Genomic DNA, 18,754 nt, shown 5'->3' with positions numbered 1-18,754 from the left:
TCACTTCTTCCTTCTTTCTGTTTGGAAAATGGACAAAAGGGAAGGTTTCTCAACAGCCATCTTGGACAATGAAGTGACTTTGGGAATGGAAAAGCATATACGGTAGAGGGATATGGTAGGAGGAGCCTGGCACTCTCCTATCAGCCTGGACTACTACCCTCTGGACTGTCATGTGTGACAGCGAGACATTTCTATTCTTATTTAAACCACTGAACTTTCGGGTTTCCTTCACTCCCATCTGAACTTAATGCTACCGGTACTAATAGGGAAATCTAGTCTTGAATTTAAAAACAATTGTAGCCTGGGTAATTCAAACTGTATATTCCATATGTGGATAGCAAATAGCAACTGTGGCCATGTTGTATTAGGGCTTTAATACACTAAAGGAGGTTGCAGACTTCCTTCTGTTCAGATGACATCAGCATTTAGGTCCTAGTTCTTGTACTCCATGTACTTGAGGTACTTGATTCAAGAGTCTGTGAGATCTTCCCTTTTTCTCCTGAAGAACCACGGCCACACACATTGGATACTACTGCAGGCCTCCTCTCTGCTGCTGGGTGAAGAAGCTGCTGCATTTGCTGACCTTCACTGGAATTCAGTGCATAGATTCCTTGACAATAATATTTATGTATCATGTGACTCTTTTATCCCTTCTGTATCTACTAAACTCCAGACTGGGCACATACAGATTAGATGCTTTATGGTTGGATGATAAAAGTTTACAAGAACAAGGTCTATATGTTGCAGAGGTAAAATGGCTGTTGCATCTGGTGGGCCAGATCTTCTCTATTTGCCTCAACATAGCTATGTCTCACTTCTTACATTTCTCAAGAGTAGGGTTAGATGACAAATAGCCTTTCCTCCTAACATTGCTTCTAGTGCTGTTCTTTGTCTGAAACAGGGTTGATTCCTTCCTTTCTTCCTCACCCTATAATTTGGACAAACCGGTGACCTGAATGCCTGAAACGTTAGGTCCCAAGAGTCCTCTTAACTAGAGATAAAACTTTTCTTGAGTTCTTGTTACAATGCAGACATGTGACATGAAAAGGTACCTATTTAATCCATTACTCCACTGACATGAGTTAGTTTACCAGATTAGCTAGGTAAAGTCTGGGAGAGGACAGGATAAGGAAATGAAACATCCTGGGAAAACGTAAATAAATTGGTGTGTGGTCTGTTAAGTAAGTCAAAAGTGAGAGTACTTATGGAACACCTATTATCCTCCTGCATAATACATTAATTAGCTGCTGGCTAAGGCCACCTGGGGAGGAAAGGAGGACACCAGAAAGATCCCTTGGAGGCCATTCCTGAAGTGGGAAGGAGAGCACCAAGAGACTTCACAGAGCTAGCCAAAGACAGCTAGAACCTCAGGGCTACACCGTGTCATTTGTCAAGTTGTGCTTCTGGTGGTAGGATCCTTCAGGAGAAAGTAGGCGTCCACCCAATCTATGTGGGACAGTAAACAGATTTCATTCAGCACGGGACTACTGGGCCATTGGACAGATTGTTCTTTGTAACTTTTTCAGTTTTAGGAAAAACAATAGGGATCCTTTCCTTCACCCTTTTTTTCTTGGCTAGCACTAAATTCTGCTTGGCTTTTTCCTCAAAAGACATTTTCTCCTCTTTACAGAAATTTCCAAATCTTCTGTCTTCACTTATTAGTGGTTGATATTTTTAAATGTGAGACAATGTTATTTGAATTCCCACTGATCATTTAGTCCTATTGATTATTAGTGTAACATATAGGGTGAATCTGTAATAATAGTTAACAGGAAAGAACAACTAGAAATATGGTGGTTGTGATCACTTGTGTTAATTCGCCTCTTAGACAAGGCTAGTCATTTGCTTGCTGCTTATTAACATGGGATGCTGACATTTATTAGGGAAATTTTAAAGAAAAAAATTTAGTTGTATTATTTTACTTAATTCATGAATCTTGAATTTCAATATAAAGCATGTTTAATTAACAATATCTTGTCTTGTAATCAACTAACACAATTTTGATCAAACCAACATGATTATCCTTAAACCACAGAAATGCAACCATTTAGATTCACCAATTCCCTGATCGGTTTTCTTTGTTAAATACATTAGCTGATATCTGGTTAGAAGAAGAACATATTTAGATTTGCTCAGTTGCTGTGATTAGAGATATTCTATGGTTATAAAATACTGTGAGGATATGTGACAACACTTAATCTAGACAAAATAAGGAATATTGGGATTATCATGGTGCAAAAATTATATTCTCAGTCCTTGTGAAACAAAGATAAATAACCACTCGATTTGTTGAGTCTCATTCAGTCTTGAAATGGATGAACTTTTAAAAAGGTCTGTGGCAGACTTACTGATATCGGTTAACCAGGAAACATTCTCAACGCCATTCTCCCTATTACCTCACTACACAGAGGCTGGAAAAGCAGCACACTTACTTCCCCATCATTCTTTGCAGCGAGGCTTGTCTGGTTCTCACCAATGACCTGTAAGATGGAGTCTATGAGGAAAAAGGGTGGGTGCTGAAGGAGTTTTTACTCTTCCTTGTACTCAATGCCTTGAATGTGGATGGGATGCCTAGAGTGGCAGGAGTCAATTTGCAATCAGAAGCAACAAGCATGAGGACAAAAAGCCAGGGATTTTGATAACATTGTTCAACGGCTACGCCTCTTTCATGTTGCCTTCCTCCAGACTTTTAATTACATAAGATGATTAAATGACTGTATTACTGTAGTACTGGCTAGTCATTTGTGTTGTTACTGGCAGCCAAGAGCAGCTTATTCATATAGTTCTCCACCAGTTTGAGGACAAGAGTCTACAATTATGGAGATGAATATCCAATTATTTGAAGACCAAGTCAGTTATCTGTCAGAAGCATGGTCTATATTTACTTTCATGAAAGTAATCTAAAGCAGCACTTTCCAAAAGAACTTTGTGTGATGACGGGACTGCTCGGACGGATGATGTAGGATACGTGGCCATTGAACACCTGAAGTGGGGCGAGTGCGATGAAAGAAATAAAGTGTTAATTTTATGTGGTTTTCGTTTAAATTGAAATGGAAATAGTAATAGGTAACTACTAGGTATAATGTTGAACAGCATGGAATCTAAAGAATTGCTAGTCTACCAAAAACACGTAGACTACTGTAGTTCTCTTAAAGGAAAGTCAGCCTCCAAGTTCATATATGTTGTCTTACAGGCCCAAGAACACCTCATTATGGAAAAATGATGACTCAGTGGGGGCTTTACACAGTGTCACGTATGAAGGCTGTTACACAATATTTAACTTGCATATTAGCTAACTACGCAGAACCGATACCAATTTAGGCATGTTACATTGACAACTATAATAAAGGATGCCTTTTTGGAATAATAATCTAATTCAGACTACACTGATGCAGCTGTTTGTCACGTCTGGTAGTCCCAATTACAAATGAAAAGAATAATAATGGTGTGCCAGGCTCAGGAAGCTGTGGGGGCACACTAACGCTCTGAGGTAAACTGTAAATTACAGTTTGCAGAAGACTGCTGGGTCTGCTAGAAAACTAGCCACAAATTGTACCAACGTGGTGTTAAGAGCAGGCAAGACGCAGAGAGTTGGCAGCGAAAGGTCCTCCAGGGAAACAGCAAGAGCAGTGGAGACTGATTAGTCCAGAAATCTGTGGGTCTGTCATGTCCTAGGACATGGGATTCAATACTATCTCCTATACCCAAATGTGACTTGAAGAAATGATTCCATCATGCCTTGGTATCTTATGAAAAGCTACATAATCAGCATGCTTACATCCACAGACTTTTTTTAGAACCTGTGGAATGACTAATCCTGCAAGTGTCCGAGGTGGCTCAGAGCTGTTAAATTTATCACCTCTTCTATCCCCTGACAAGAATCACAGTCACAGACAGCTAGTCCATCACCAGGTACCTCCCGGCTGCTGAAAACAGGTCAGTAAAGTCTCTTTGGTTGGGAACCTGCATCCCTTCAATCTAGAATTATGCACAATTTTAAGCAATAGCTGACAAGCCAAACTTTTTTCAGAGATAGGACTAGCTATAACCAGGGTTCTAAAATAAATAATACAGAAAATAAATTGAAGATTTTTGGCTAGCCATATGTACTTAATCTCGTTGGTTCTGTGTGTAAAAAAAATATTCAATTTAAAAAACATCCAATTTAAGAAAGCCACCACCCCACCCCACATTTCTAAGAAATAGTAGTTGCAACGAGGTGCTTCTTGAGACAATTGCTATAGAAACTGGATCGATTCAGTTGATCTTCTCCTCAGAGAAAAATTATTTACACTCAGTATTTTCATTTTATGTTGACAAATACTTCTCATCAGTTTGTACTGCATTCCTTTGCAAGCACCTATGTTTTCTTCATAGGTCTGCTTGTACCTGTTTATTTTATGATAGCTTCCAATGTCTAAGAAGATAAAGGTAACCATGCGAGAGACCCAGTCCTGACAGTGGGAGGCATAAAATATGGCCTTCAGGACCACGCCGTGTCTGAAAGAAGGTCACATAGAAAATATCTCAGCTAAAGATGTATCAAGACGTGAATTCTTACCTATAATGTGGCTCTGAAATGCAGAATTGGCAATAGTGTCTTCTTCATCCTCTTGCAGGTTTTCATTTGTCTCTTTTATCTGCAGCAACAACAAGAACAAAAAAATACTGTAAATTCTTTTTTACTATATTAGATACATCTTTTGCCATCCTCAGAATAATGATATATTCTATAACTTGTGTGTGTGTGTATATACAGATGCGTATATATTTTCTTCATTCTACTTTTTCTGCACTCTACCACTTGGCTTCATTACAAGCTTTAATTATAAAAGCATATTTTCAGAAATCTAACCCAGCTCTGAAAATGATGATTTATAGGGCACCTAATTCTACATAAGATTCTGGAGATAACAGCTTTGGTTTTCAAAATTTAATAAAGTTAGAACATAGAGCTGTTAGGAAAATGTAAAGTCTAAAGAAGTATAATTCTCCCAGAGTCAATGACTTCTATCACAAGTTACTTTAATAAAAATAAAGAAATATACTTAGATCTCATGATCCTTTCTTAGAATATAACTCTCCAAGAAAATGATTTTTTTGTTGTTGTTCTTTCCATAATGAAACATGAAGTGACTTATGATGTGTGCTCAGTGAACTAGAGCAGTGACACATTTATCTCGATGTTTCAGGTCAAAAACTTTCCCCTTATATTTCAGCTGGAATCTCCAGATGCTGAATGGTGTAGAATCAAATGGAACTCCAGAGAGTAATACCATTAGAGTATTTTTACAAATGCTAATTCTGAGATTCAGCAAGTTTCCTTAAATATATCGGAAGTGGCAGTACTGGAACTAAAACCCAGATCTGCTACTTCCCAATCTAGTTGCACCAGTAGCAATAATATCACCAACAATACCAACAATGATAAAAGCATCAAACACTTAAATGCTATGTAGCCGGCGCTGTCTAAGCTTTTCACACCTATGATCTCATAATCCTGACAACAATGCTACGAGGTAGGTGATATTCTTAGCTCCATTTTAGAGACAAGGACCTTGGAGAAACAGACCAGAGAAGTAATTACACAAATGATGGAACTGGAATTTAAACAGCAGATATGGCTTGAGATTTGCGTTTATTTGGGGGCAGTTTGTTATTCTCAAATTTCTGTTTGACTATGCCAGTGTCGACTTGGCCTCAATATTAAGACAGCTTGTGGTCCTTGGCAGAATGATACTAAATAACTTTTTAAAAATACATCCCAGCCAGTCCCCTGGGCAGCCAATAATAAGGTGAACTGTGCAATGAATGATATGGAGGTTGTGCTTAGGTGCCTACATTACAGGTTGCCAGATTAGCTCAGGGGTTCAAACTGAATGCCAAGAAACCTTTAGTTTATATTCACAAGGTTAGAGAGACATATGGTTGCATACTGACCTTGAGCTAGATTTAGCTTTCTACTTTTTACCTACTATTTTTCAGATTTAATGGAATAAGAACAATTATTTACATTTTATGACAGCAGTTCTAATATTAGAATGTAACTGGTGCTTAATCTGTACATACTGATAGCCAGAAGATGGCAAACTCAGGAGAGTATGTGGATGGCTACCTGAACCTCACAAGGGAGATTGTTAAGGGCTGGATATCCAGAGGCCATGTTCATCACTTTCTTTCCCCTCAGCTGTTTGCTCTGCAGGCACTTCCCTGTTTGTTAGCATCTCCAGAGGAAGTCAGCTAGGGAATGGGGGAAAAGCCTTTATCAACAAGCTGTTTCTAGTAGTGCACATTTATGGATGGCAGAGAGGAAAAGCGCTGTGAGCATCAGGGAGACTAACATGTTTTTTGTTTGCCTTCCAAGGTTCACCTAGCTCAATGATCTGTTCGTGACAAGGCTACCAAAAGACCTACTGAGGAAGGAATTCCCCAAACACCTTAATTTCCATTCATAATCCAACAAGAACCTTCTATACTCATTTATAGAAGCATCAAGGAAATCTATATTTTTCAGCCCATCCCAGCTCTTAATGGCAATATGTTCCATATTTTCCTCCACCTGTTATGTAAAATAGGATTGCCTTTAGGTTTTTCTAAATGGACCCATTTTAAACTTAAAGGGGCTCCCTGCTAACTTCCCTGCTGGAATGGCAGCAATCACCTCCATCAGCCTATGAAATCCTAAACTAAAGGACCTAATCATTAGAACAAGAGTCTCATTTTATAGATAAGGGAAAAAAGGCTCAGAGAGGGTTAGTGATCTGTTCAAGGGCACAGAGTGGGTTCTCCTGATCCCTATTCACTGCTACAATTCAATATTTAGAGTGCGCCATATTGTTGTAGAGAACCTTTCCAGACCTTCCCAAGAATTACTCTATTTTTCTTCATATTTGGTAGTTAGATAATGTAGGCAGTATTCCAAGTATACAGAAACCATATTTTTATTTAAGAATGGTGAAAATTTTCCGTGCGTGTGTGTGTGTTTGTGTGTGTGTGTGTGTGTGTGTGTGTGTGTGTGTGTAACGGTCCTGCTTCCCTTCCCTACCTGTGCCCTAACCTTTCTGTAAGACTTAACCATCACCTTTCTCCAAGTATCATGTTTAAGAAAGAAAAAAACAAACCTGTCAGCTCCTTGTCAGAACCTTTCTAGTCCTTTATGTGCTTAACAGAAAATGCTAAATGTGGTCTCTGGGGATTTGCAAGAGGGACTGGGCTTGTCGACAAGGCCTCTAGTTCTTTCAGCTCTCCTGGACTAATGACCCATGATGAGGAGCAGATGACCCATGAGGGGGAATTTTGAATTTGAAGGAGTTGGAGGAAGAATCAGCAAAGGAGTGGAAAATGGGGGAAGTGTCTTAGAAATGCACACCTGTCAGCTCTAATTATCCATACAAATAGACTTCACTGCAAAGTGGGGAGTAATTTTTAAAAATCTATTTGTCTATGGAAATGAGGGGCGTAATTTATGTTGGCAGCAGATTCCCCTTGCTAATTATAATTTTCATAGGCCAAAATTAACATTAATTTTCATTCCTGATCACACAGCGGCTGAATGTCGGTGACAGGTTGCAGGCTACTTCCTGGGGCAGGCTACTTCCTAAGGGGTTGTCCACTCAAGATGAAGAATTTGCCCAAGATAGATACAACTGGGACAATCTTCACAATGGCAAGGCATTGTAAAGAGGGGGGTGGTCACAGAACTAAGAAGTTTGCCTCAGAAAAGAATGGCGGTTAAAGATTTGGAATTTTCGCAGCCATTGCTCTAACAGGTGAGAAACAAATCAATGTCAGAAATATCCCATTTGGTAAGAAGTAGCACGTGACTCACAGGTAATAACTATGGCTATTTTTGGTTTAAGTTTGTTGCCAGTACTTTAGGTATTTTCTAATAGTATATTTCCAACTCTTGTCCATCTTTGGGGCTCTGCACTTGTAATGAAGAACTGTACCAAATACCAGTCTGTAACAGGTAACCATCCCATGTCACTGTACCCATTATAGTCTGTTAACCCCTGTGCAGCTGTTGTTTCCATCCCAAATAACTACCAGGAGAAGAATTCTTTGCAACACACTTCAAAATAAGCAGATGGCAAATTTACCTTGAGCCCTAGTGAGGGAATATTCCCTTAAACTCTGAATTTTAAAAGGTTCATGGGTATTCACATCAGTGTGCTATGGTAGTAGAATACATCTTATTTTGCATCTAATCTCCTTCCTGTGTAGGCTGATAACATATAATAAATAGGTTTTCGCTGCTATTCTTGTACTGGCCCCAAAGGAGACTATGGCAATGTCCTTTCTGAAATTAATAATTTTAGCCCAATCCATACTGATGATTATGGAGATGAAATGAAAAACATTGCATTTTACATTTACTATCAGAAAAAGCAAGGAGGAATGAGCTTACACAGGACACCGGAAGCAAAACGGAGAAAATAATTCACTACTGACCAATATACATACATCATTTCAGAATTAAACCCGATATTTGGGGGATGCTCTTCATTTGGAATTCTGCATACATTTCTTCTCTGAATTATGCTAACACTAATTGTTTCCCAAGAAAAGGACATTTGGATGTTAAAGCTCATTGAAAAGGAAAAGAACACAAAGAACCTAAATGAGACAGTGATCTTTGGAGGCAGAACTCCTGGAAGGCATTACCTTTAGAAAAGTTAGTTATTGAGAAAACTTTGCAGGAGGAGGGCAAATATGCATGTTTCTCATTAGCCTCAAAACAGCACTTAGAACAGAATTGTGCAATTAAGGATGTTGAAATTATAACATTTTTGCAGAACTTAATACGATGATAATTTGTGTAATTATTGGACTATTTTGTGCTATTTTATCACTGCTATGCCATTTTAATGGAATAGAATGTGATGCTTTCTTATTACCATATGTGATTTTTTATTTTCAGACTATGTGACACTGGGTGAAAAGAATACTCATAATTTAAATTAAAATACCCATATTAAAATGAAATTGTAATCTCTTCCCACCGCATGAAGGTTTATGATCTCGTTAATGCTAATGATTTTTATTTTGTCCAGTGATAGTTAAATAGGAGCCGGGAGCTCTTTTCCTTTGAGACTTCTCATTTCAGAACATTATCTAAAGCCAAAGGAAGGAAGGAATTACAACAAGTAGCAAGCAGAGTGCGTTTCTTTCTGACTTATTTACTCAATACCAATGCAGTATTTCCTGGGGATGCCTTTTCCTGTCTTATACTGATTTTACATAATTTAAATAAAAGTAATATGGCCCTTGTCTAAATTACCCCCAAATTAGAGCTAAGTGGCCTGTAAATGATGGCATACATGGAGACATAAGTCTGTAATTAGGGTTCGAAAAGTGAAAAAGATTTAATGCAGCAAAACATTAATGGGAGTTTGACACACATTTTAGAATGTGTCTCGCAATCCTAAAAATAGATATGCAGTTACTAGTGAACTAAATGGAGTGCTGATACAAACATGGACTTGGTATATGTATGGAAATAATCCTTCTACTATTACCACTGTAGATGAAAATAATTTTAATGCCTTAGGACCCTCAGAACTAAATACAGTCTTAGTTTTTAAAGAGTAAGGAATGATGATAAAATTTTTGAACTGCGGTTTTATTCAGAAAAACTCTGTGATATGTAATGCATTATGTGCAGCTATTGTTTCCATGAAAAATAACTACCAGGAGAAGAATTCTGTGCAACACACTTCAAAATAAGCAGATAGCAAATTTACCTTGAGCCTTAGTGGGGGAATATGCCCTCAGAGTCTGAATTTTAAAAGGTTCATAGGTATTCACATCAATGTGCTATAGTATTAGAATATATCTTATTTTGCATCTAATCTCCTTCCTGTGTAGGCTGATAACACATAATAAATAGGTTTTCGCTGCTATTCTTGTACTGGTCCCAAAGGAGATTATGGCAATGTCCTTTCTGAAATTAGTAATTTTAGCCCCATCCCATTGATGATTATGGAGATGAAATAAAAAAAAAAAAACCCACTGCATTTTACATTTGAAAAATGGCTACCTGGTCAACTATTCAGATTAATAATATTCCTCTGTATGGAAAAGCTTCTCAGCATGACTAATTTCCTCTTGCAGCTAACTAGGAAAATTATCACATCCCTATTGATTATGTTTATTTGGGATTGTTGGGGAATTTTTGTACTTTACAGAAAATAATAAGAGTGTTTCTTGCAGATTCTGGAAGGACCAAAGGACACTTATTACTACACTGTGAAAGACGGCAGACGAGAGAGGAAAAGCATGGCAAATTACTTTAGCATTAGGAAGCAATAACAAAGTAAAAATGAAATTGTAAAAGCCAAACAGGGTCTTTTTTTTTTTTTGTACTTTTGTACAGTGAAGATATACCCTCAGCTGTCAGAACCATATTAAATGGGGCAGAATTAAATTGAGTGTGTCTGATAAGGGGCTCTACTAGGCTATCAAAGTTTTAAATCGGTTGGATTGAATTTCTGGCATATTGCACATTTCCACACGTTCTTTCTTTCTCTTTGCTTTCAGTGACACTACAAGGGCAGCCTTAGATATGCTTATAATTTGTGGTTTTTATAATGCAAAGGACACATCTACATTTTCAAAGAAGGAATGGTACTAATAGAAGCCAAGAGTAAAAATGGAGGAGGGGGGACTTTGGCAAAGAACACAGTCTGCATATAATTGCAGAGAGTTTGAAAAAAGCGGCCTTACAACTCTTCAGTGTCAAGAGCTATTTGAAAAAATAAGAAAATTGTGCGTTTGTCTCAACTCACAGGATGTCTGTGAAAATCCAAGGAACCTAAAACAGCAATAAGTAATCAAACTAATAATTAATAACTAATAATACCAATTGAGACAGGTTAGTTAACATGTTGTTAGGCAGACAGAAAAGATCCCTGGTGACATAAGCAAAAGGCAGCCTTATCCTGAAACTCCATGCTCTGGAGGAGTTTCACTCCAGGACACTCCAGGACAAAGATATGAGAATGCCCCTTGAGGTTAATAAATTATCTCATAAATCCCTTTTGGATGGACAAAGGAGCAGATCTGATAGATAGGAATGGGTTGTTAATCCCTTCAGGATGGGCAAACAGGACAAACCTGATAGATGAATCCCACTAGAAGGCTCCAGCCCCCTTGTCCAAGCAGGCAAAGGAAGGTATAAAAGGAAGAGCTTTTGCCTCAGTCACTGGGCACCCCCATTCAGGATCCCCCCCTGCTCGGAGCTCTGACCCTTTGCTTTCAATAAACTAACCTCTTTAAAAACAACAACAAAAAACTCCTCGCCTCTCCTGGGTCCATGTTTCCATTCTTCGGTCTCACAAGACATGATCCCCGCACTCACAAAGAAAATACCCTACATCACAATCACGATTATTTCTAAAATGTCTTCTATTTCTGAACTACTCTAGAAAAAAAAAAGTAAAATAACTTCATATTTCAAGTTTTCTCTAAGAAAATAGTAGCATGTACTATATTTTACAAGCTCTTTTTCAGAGTATAAAAATGTATGAATATAAAATTTTTTTTTGCTTGAGTGCTTTAAAACTTAGAGATGAACAATGAACATCATCAAATCAATTATGCAAGAACAGAAACAATATAAGGAAGTGTAAGGGCAGTTTAAGGCAATTTCAAAACAAAAATATTATTTGAAACTAGCATATCCTGGGGAAATAAAAATGCCTGATTGTTGTTGTTGTTGTTATTATTTTAGTTCTAGGCCTCTCAGTGAAAAGACCAAATGCTAGGGAGTCAAATTCCAAAAAGGATTTTTTAGGCTTAACACTTTCTGTTTGGGTAGGATGAATTGGTACATACATCTTTCAGAAAATATTTTAAAAAATGCTTAAATCAAATCATCAAAATAAGTCAACATTTTCTTCAATAGTTTAGCACTTTTAGTTTTTATAATCATCTTCATTCCTCTTTTGTGTTGCTGGAAATAATAAAACAGATTCCCAGTGCAAGGGTATAATTTGAAGACGACACCAGCAGCCTCATTTGCCTGCACTATGATTACATCATCATTCAGAGAAGAGCTAGAAAAGCAGCATTACCAGAGGGAGCCAGGCCTGTTCTCAGTCCAGCTGCCATCTTTGCTATAGTCCTCACTGAGCTTTCTCTCTTACTTTAACTTTCTCTTCCTTCCCATAGTCTCTTGTCCATATATTTCCATCAGCAAAGGGTAGAAAGAACCCAAACCAGCCCATCACAGAACCTAACAGTTTATAACCAGGATCGTGGAGCACTTACCAGGAAACCTTTTGGTATTTCCACATCCGCTTTGGTTTTGATGTTTTTCTTGTGGTTTCCTTGAGCGCTGATGGAGCTGCCAGTGAGACAGGAGCCCTGGGAGCTGCCCTTTAACACATTCCTGCAGGAAACATTATTTGATCCACTTTCTGACTGTTGAGCTGCTCTCTTATCAACTCTGCAGGTAGAAAGTGATTCCTCTGATAAATTACATTGCTCTTCTTCAATCACTCTACTCTTCCCAATCCTTTAATGTTTAAAGTAATCTCCATGTATCTCTTTGTCTTTAACCCTGTGAGTGGTAAGTGTTTCTTACTGGCATTGATCAAATCTTTATCTGATATTCCAGTTGTGTGTCAACTTAGATTTGGTAATATAATACTTTTTATTTTTATGACTTATTGTGAGATGGGGGCAGGAGAAAAACCACTGGAAACTGATGGCTAAATACATTTCTGACTTAAGATCAGCAGGTAACGTCATTTCCTCTGGAAAGTTTTTACCGTGTTTCCTCCAAAATAAGACTGGGTCTTATATTAAGGTTTGCTCCAAAAGACGCATTAGGGCTTATGTTCAGGGGATGTCATACTGAAAAATCATGCTAGGGCTTATTTTCTGGTTAGGTCTTATTTTGGGGGAAACACGGTAAGTATATGTTTGCTTGGTATAGTCAATGAGATCGGCATACTTTAAAAAGGTATGTTAAATTTTCTTCCATTTCATGCCTTGTGGGTACTTGTATGGTTCCTAGTATAGGCTGATTTTCTTTTAACCTTGATAAAATTTAACCATTCTCTAATTTCAAAGACCATTGGTTTGGTTAACAAAGTAACATGGACTAAATTATCATTTTATTGCTTACTTTTATTTCATTGTTTAAATTCTGGCTAATGTATAAAAGACTGGTACTATGCATTTCTGCTTGTCTGAAAAGCATGCTTGCCTGGTGTTTAAAGTTCAGGAAGCAAACAACTGTCCTTGTGGGTGTGGGGGGACCTCTAGACATCGCCACCCTCTTTGCCCATGCGTTACCTGTTCAAAAGTTCTGTCATAAAGGTATCCTTTGTTGCGCATGTTACAGAGCTGGGTCTATTTCTCGGTTCAAACTTCATTTGGTCATAAATGTCTTGTGGTGTTTTCACATTATTTTTGCTTTGTAATCCACCGTCTGGATGATCTGCCAGTTCAGTGTCCCTGTTGAGCTCATTTTCTATCTCACACGGTAGCTCAGGCTTCTTTTTCTCTTTTTTTCTCTCTGATTTTAGCTGCTTGTTTCCAAACCCCAAGCCTTTTGCGTCTTTCTTCTCCACTTTGGTTTTGGAGACTTCTGTTTTCCGACTACTGAGAGCGGGAAGTCTACTCCTCCGAAAACCAAACCAGCTGGCAAAGGAGGGACCAGGCCTTGGCTTGGCTTCCACAGATGTGGACTTTGTTTGCGCTTGGCCCTTTTCCACATTTTCCTGAATGCACAACATGACCTTTTCTTCGATGCTGGGTGAGAGGGGGGTTTCTGGGCTCACAGCATTAGTCCTGGTTATAGAAGTATCTGGATACCTTCCAGACATTTCTAGCTTGGGGGTCCTGCTTGTTTCAAAACTGTTGGGATGCTGTGAACTCCCTGGGCTCTGCAGGGCTCGTGGGCAGTCAGCTGGGGTGGGTGGGCACCTGCAGTGGTCGCTGCCGGCCTCGTCAGGTGCAGCTACACTGGGGCATCCTCCCTGGGCATAGGCCTGCTGGTCTTCCGGTCCAGGTGGGGTGAAAAGCCCTTCAGATTTTGGAGGGATCCTCAAAGGCAGCTTGCTTGGGCTTCCATGCTGGCTGCTGGAGCTGCCTGTGCTCCCCAGAGAGCCCTGCCTGGAGCACACATGCCCCAGGGGTCTCCCAGCATTGGGGAGACTGTCAGACATGGGGGCAGAAGGGGTCTTGTTGGGAGAGCCTTCCGTGGAGGAGCTCTGCCGGGTGAGGGAATTGCCTCTTTCAGCAGTATTGGTTATAATCTGAGTTCGAACTTTGCCTGGCCCTTCCATGGGGGGTGTGGGGGGCTTGTCTCCTGGGTGAGTGCTGAAACTCTGGCTTCGGGCCTTGGCTCCATTCATGCCTAGAGCTGGTTTTAGGTGTGGCTTGTTGGAGGAAAGGGATCTTTTCACAGACCTGTTGTCTACCCCATCTTTTCCATCCGTCCCAGGGATGTGATTTTCCAGTGACTCCGGCATTGCTGCTTCTAGGGGAAGCCCGTCAGCCAAACTGTCCTGTGCTTGTAAACCCAGCGGAGTCACATGTCTTTCACCCGCTGTGGTCTCAAGGCTTGCTGGATTCCCAGAGTGTTCTGGCTTAGACTTGCTCGTGGCCACAGAACTTTTAGAGGCTTCATTGAGACTGTCTTTTTCATGTTTCCCTGGCACCGTGGAACTTTTCCTGAGCAATTGGGGAGATTTCATGAGAACTTTGAGCCCAACTGGGAGGCGAGTTTTCAAACCTTTCTCATGGGCGTTTTGACAACCATGTGGGGCGTTATGGCTTTTGGAAGATGGAGATGATGAGAGGCTGTTAACCTGAGAAGATGATGCGTCATTTATTCCTAAGGAAGAAGGCTTGGATGATGTGGAGATACCATCACTCAGTTGTCCTTTTCTTCCTGGAGATACACTTTTTGAGGATGATATTTCCAGTGGCTCATGGGTTGAAGGACAATTCTTGGGAGTCCGTAGCCCTGTGTCTGTTTGTGTGGTCCCCAGTGTGTGGTGAGGTGGGGTTTTGGGGACACCTTTCTTTGGAGAGACCTTTGGGGGCCCTGGGACCATCACAACAAATGAGCTGGAGGGGGAATGAGCAGAGCATCTGGTTTGAATCACTGTTTCTGCGGAGGGCAGATGGTGAGCGAAGATGGGCTTTTTGAAGGCCACAGAAGGTTTCTTTCTCTGCACTTCTGTCATGGTCTGATTAGAAGAAACAATAGGAGCAGAGGATCCTTTCAGAGGGGGGGATTTGAATGCAGTCCTTGCTGTTTCATTGGGGACCCTGGTTTCGGGCTTGGCAGATGAAGATGGTGGCAAATAGTCGTAACTGGGTCTGATGAGTAGGGAGACTGACCTGCCTGGAGGGGGTGGTGGCGAAGGTGATTTCACCTCTGCCTCTGCCCCAGAGTCACAGTGTTTATCCCTCATGAGCGGTTCCCCATCACCACTAGGCTCAGTGAGGGGCCTTGACAGCAACTGCGATGTTGGAATCTGACTCTTGGAGCACTGGACCCAATCCTTTCTGCTGGACATTTTGGAGGTGTGAGGAAGTTGGGTGGGGTGTTTTGGAATGTGTGAATCTTGCTGTACATCAAAGAGGTGAGCTGGGCCTTCAGTCTTCCTGAACCGTGAGATTTTCCCAGGAGCTAAGGCTGGTGATTTCTCAAGAGTCACTGGACCAGCTATGGGACCTCGTGTGGAGGCTTCAGGCTCCATTATTTTTGATTTCTGGGGTGAAGACTTGTCCCTGGCAGGGATTTTTGTCAGACTTTGTTTCTGATAGATACCCATGGATACTGAAGACCTAGAATTACTCTGGCATGACATATTATGTGTCGGTTTGGCCTGTTTTTGGCGCTGAGTATTTTGCGTTACGGTCCTGGGGTTGAAAGATTCAGTGGGTGCCTCGGTGACGTTATTGACACCATCTTTTGGAATGTTTTTCTCAGTCTCCTCTTCAGATCTCTTTAAGAAAGTATAGTCTCTTGCAGCAGCTCCTGGCTGTAAGTGAGCAATTCCCTGAGGTAAATGTTCAGTGTGTTCTGCTTTGGGCCCAGTTGGGGCCTGGTTGATGGAAATTTCATTTCTGGTAACGGTGACAATGCCTGTCTGGTGAGAGCTGAATTCAATGGGCTCGCCATCTTCTGCATCAAATATTACAGTAATACATTCTTCTGAAGAAGTCCTTTTGACAACCCTTTGCTGCTTAACGAAACTAAATGTCTTTGGCCGGCTCTCTATGTGGATGGGCACTTGTTTTTCCTCCTCATCAGGAGACTCAGGTTGAGATTTTCCAAGTCCCATGAGGATGTCCAGATTCTCCATGGACCTGTCAGTGTCAGCAGTCAATGACAAGTCCGAAGGGCTTTTCTCATCACTGCTCTCTATATGCAACTCATCGAGGGTTTCATTGTCATCGGTGTCTGAAAGCTGGAGATTGAGAGCCATGTGGCCCTGACTGCTTGGACCCCTCTCTCTCAGTACCTGAGGTGCCTGCACACTTGGGCACATTTTCTTCTCCAAGGGACAGTTGCTGGCACAAGTGTTCAGCTTTCTAGGTCTTTCCCTGGGGTAAACTGAGGATGTGCCTTCTGAAAAGTGTTTTCCGTTCAGCTCCCAGCCAAATAGACTGTCAGAAACACTGTGGGTTAATTTACAAGCATGCAGCCGGCATGCCTGGTTTGGAACGGCTTGAATCAATGCTGAGGAGGAAGAGTCCTCATCAACATCATCGTGGGAATCTGTATCATAAACAAATGCCTTGTGGGGCTCCTTGCAGGGGCTCCCCATGTCAGTTGGTTTGCAGGATGGATACTCCTTGAGGCTGCTACTCTTAATTCCGGGAGAATATATTCCTTCATTTGAGTTCATGCAATCTTTATAACCCCATTTGGTTATCACTGATGGGGGTTCAAGTAACACTTTTCGCTTCTGTAGCTTTCTTAGTCCTTCCAAAATGTGGCTTTCCTTGACACGAGTTGGAGGTAGTTCATCGGTGGGACTAGCGAAGCCACTTGGGAGCGAAGAATCAATACTTAGCCTTTTATCCCAGTTTTGTGATGATTGCTAGGAAAGAAAAGTAGATATCACAAATGACTGAATCACGTGGATCACAAATGTATAAAAGGGAAAGTCCACCACTGAACTTTGTTTGTTCTAGTGATTGATAAATATTCACAATAAAGGCATGCATTAATTAATGAATGTAAATTAATTCATTAAGTATGTAGCAAATCTCTACTTTGCCAGGTTCTGAATTGAGCAGCATATGATCTGAAGGGATAGAAGATCAGGACCTGCCCTCAAGGAGCATGCACCCAAACTGAGAAGAGGACTTGGGCACAGATAACTGCACATCAAGGGTACAAGTGAGAAGTGCAAATGTCGTAGGTACTCCAGAAATTCAGAGGAGGGAGAACATATGACTGTTTGGAAAAGCCATAAAAGGAAATGTATTGTTTTTTTTTAAATGTAGGTAGGTTTGCCTTAGTTTAAAAATGTGGAGAATGATTTCCAGCTAGAAGAAATGGGAGGTAGGTTTGCCTTAGTTTAAAATGTGGAGAATGATTTCCAGCTAAAATGTAGGTAGGTTTAAAATGTAGGTAGGTTTGCCTTAGTTTAAAAATGTGGAGAATGATTTCCAGCTAGAAGAAATGGGATGGCAAAGATCTAACTTGGGCAGGTGTGTTTAAGGTACACTTAGGGAATAACCAGAGAAGGTATGGTCTCCCTGTACGGTATATATAAGAGGTAGAGAGGGTAAATGGAAAAGTAAGTTGGTCCCTGTCTTTATGAGCCCTTCCATTCTAACTGATAGAATATCATGGGAATTCATGACTTTACTTGATAGGCAGAGGACAGCTGTGAAATACATCCATACATTCATCAGTGGCATTTGTTGTTAGAACCTATAGTAATGATTCCCCGACTAACTGACGAAGGTGAATTTCTTGCCCTTCTTACTTACCCCAATACTGGGGTTAGTTTGGGAGAAGTGACGAAGAAACGACATAGAACAAACACTGCATTCTACATAGACATTCATATTTTTTATAGCATTGATACCAAGAAATGGAAGGGCAGAGGAGGGAACTATTATAACACTGACTGAACATTTGCTGTGTACCAGCCACTTACACAGCGCTTTGATTTAATTTTCAGAATAACATCATGAAGGAGCCATTATCATCCTATTTACTAGGGAGGAAACAGATTCAGCAAGGTCAGTCTGTTGGAGGCCACACGGCTAAGGAAGAACTGAAGCACAGATTTGAACTCTGGTTTCCTGGGCTCTTTCTAAGACTCAGTTCCAAAGTGATGATGGATTTGAGTGGGGACTTGAATCCAGGCAGTCTGGCTCGAGGGCCTGAACTCTAATCTCAGGGCTAAACTACTGGAGTCAAGCTTCGCCTCTGTTCTCCCCTTTATATTAGTCAATGTCATAATAGAGATCAGAAGTCATCTCCACACTTCTCTTGAATGGAATTTACAGCTTAATCACAAACCAGCATTCAGGAAAATGGGTGGGATGTGGGCACTGGCTAAACACGTTTTTTTTTTTCTTTTAAAGGCTATATATTAATGGTGAAGAATCTCAATGACTGCATCTGGTGGTTTCAGATGTGCACTCTGTACCTATCTTGACTAAGAGTGCAGTTCCCATTCGCATCTCCACACCAGCTGCCCCCTGCCCATAACTCTGAACACTAACTGTGTGCTCATATGCAGAAGCTGAAAATGTGTCAGAA

General features: G+C 40.5%; 1 protein-coding gene across 1 annotated transcript in view; it reads right to left on the bottom strand.

Moving 5' to 3' along the window:
* Positions 1-18,754, bottom strand: part of NCKAP5 (NCK associated protein 5) — an 826,259-nt gene that overhangs the window by 101,943 nt on the left and 705,562 nt on the right. The window contains exons 13-15 of the mRNA XM_033113039.1: positions 13,303-17,072; positions 12,271-12,448; positions 4,562-4,640 (exon numbers count right to left, since the gene is read on the bottom strand). Coding sequence (XP_032968930.1) covers positions 4,562-4,640; positions 12,271-12,448; positions 13,303-17,072 — 4,027 coding nt within the window. The remainder of the gene's footprint in view (positions 1-4,561; positions 4,641-12,270; positions 12,449-13,302; positions 17,073-18,754) is intronic.

The sequence above is a fragment of the Rhinolophus ferrumequinum genome, chromosome 8 (genome assembly GCF_004115265.2).
Source record: "Rhinolophus ferrumequinum isolate MPI-CBG mRhiFer1 chromosome 8, mRhiFer1_v1.p, whole genome shotgun sequence".
In the NCBI taxonomy this organism is placed as follows: domain Eukaryota; kingdom Metazoa; phylum Chordata; class Mammalia; order Chiroptera; family Rhinolophidae; genus Rhinolophus; species Rhinolophus ferrumequinum.
Note: the sequence above shows the minus strand (reverse complement) of the source record. Positions and strands in the feature narration are given on the sequence as shown.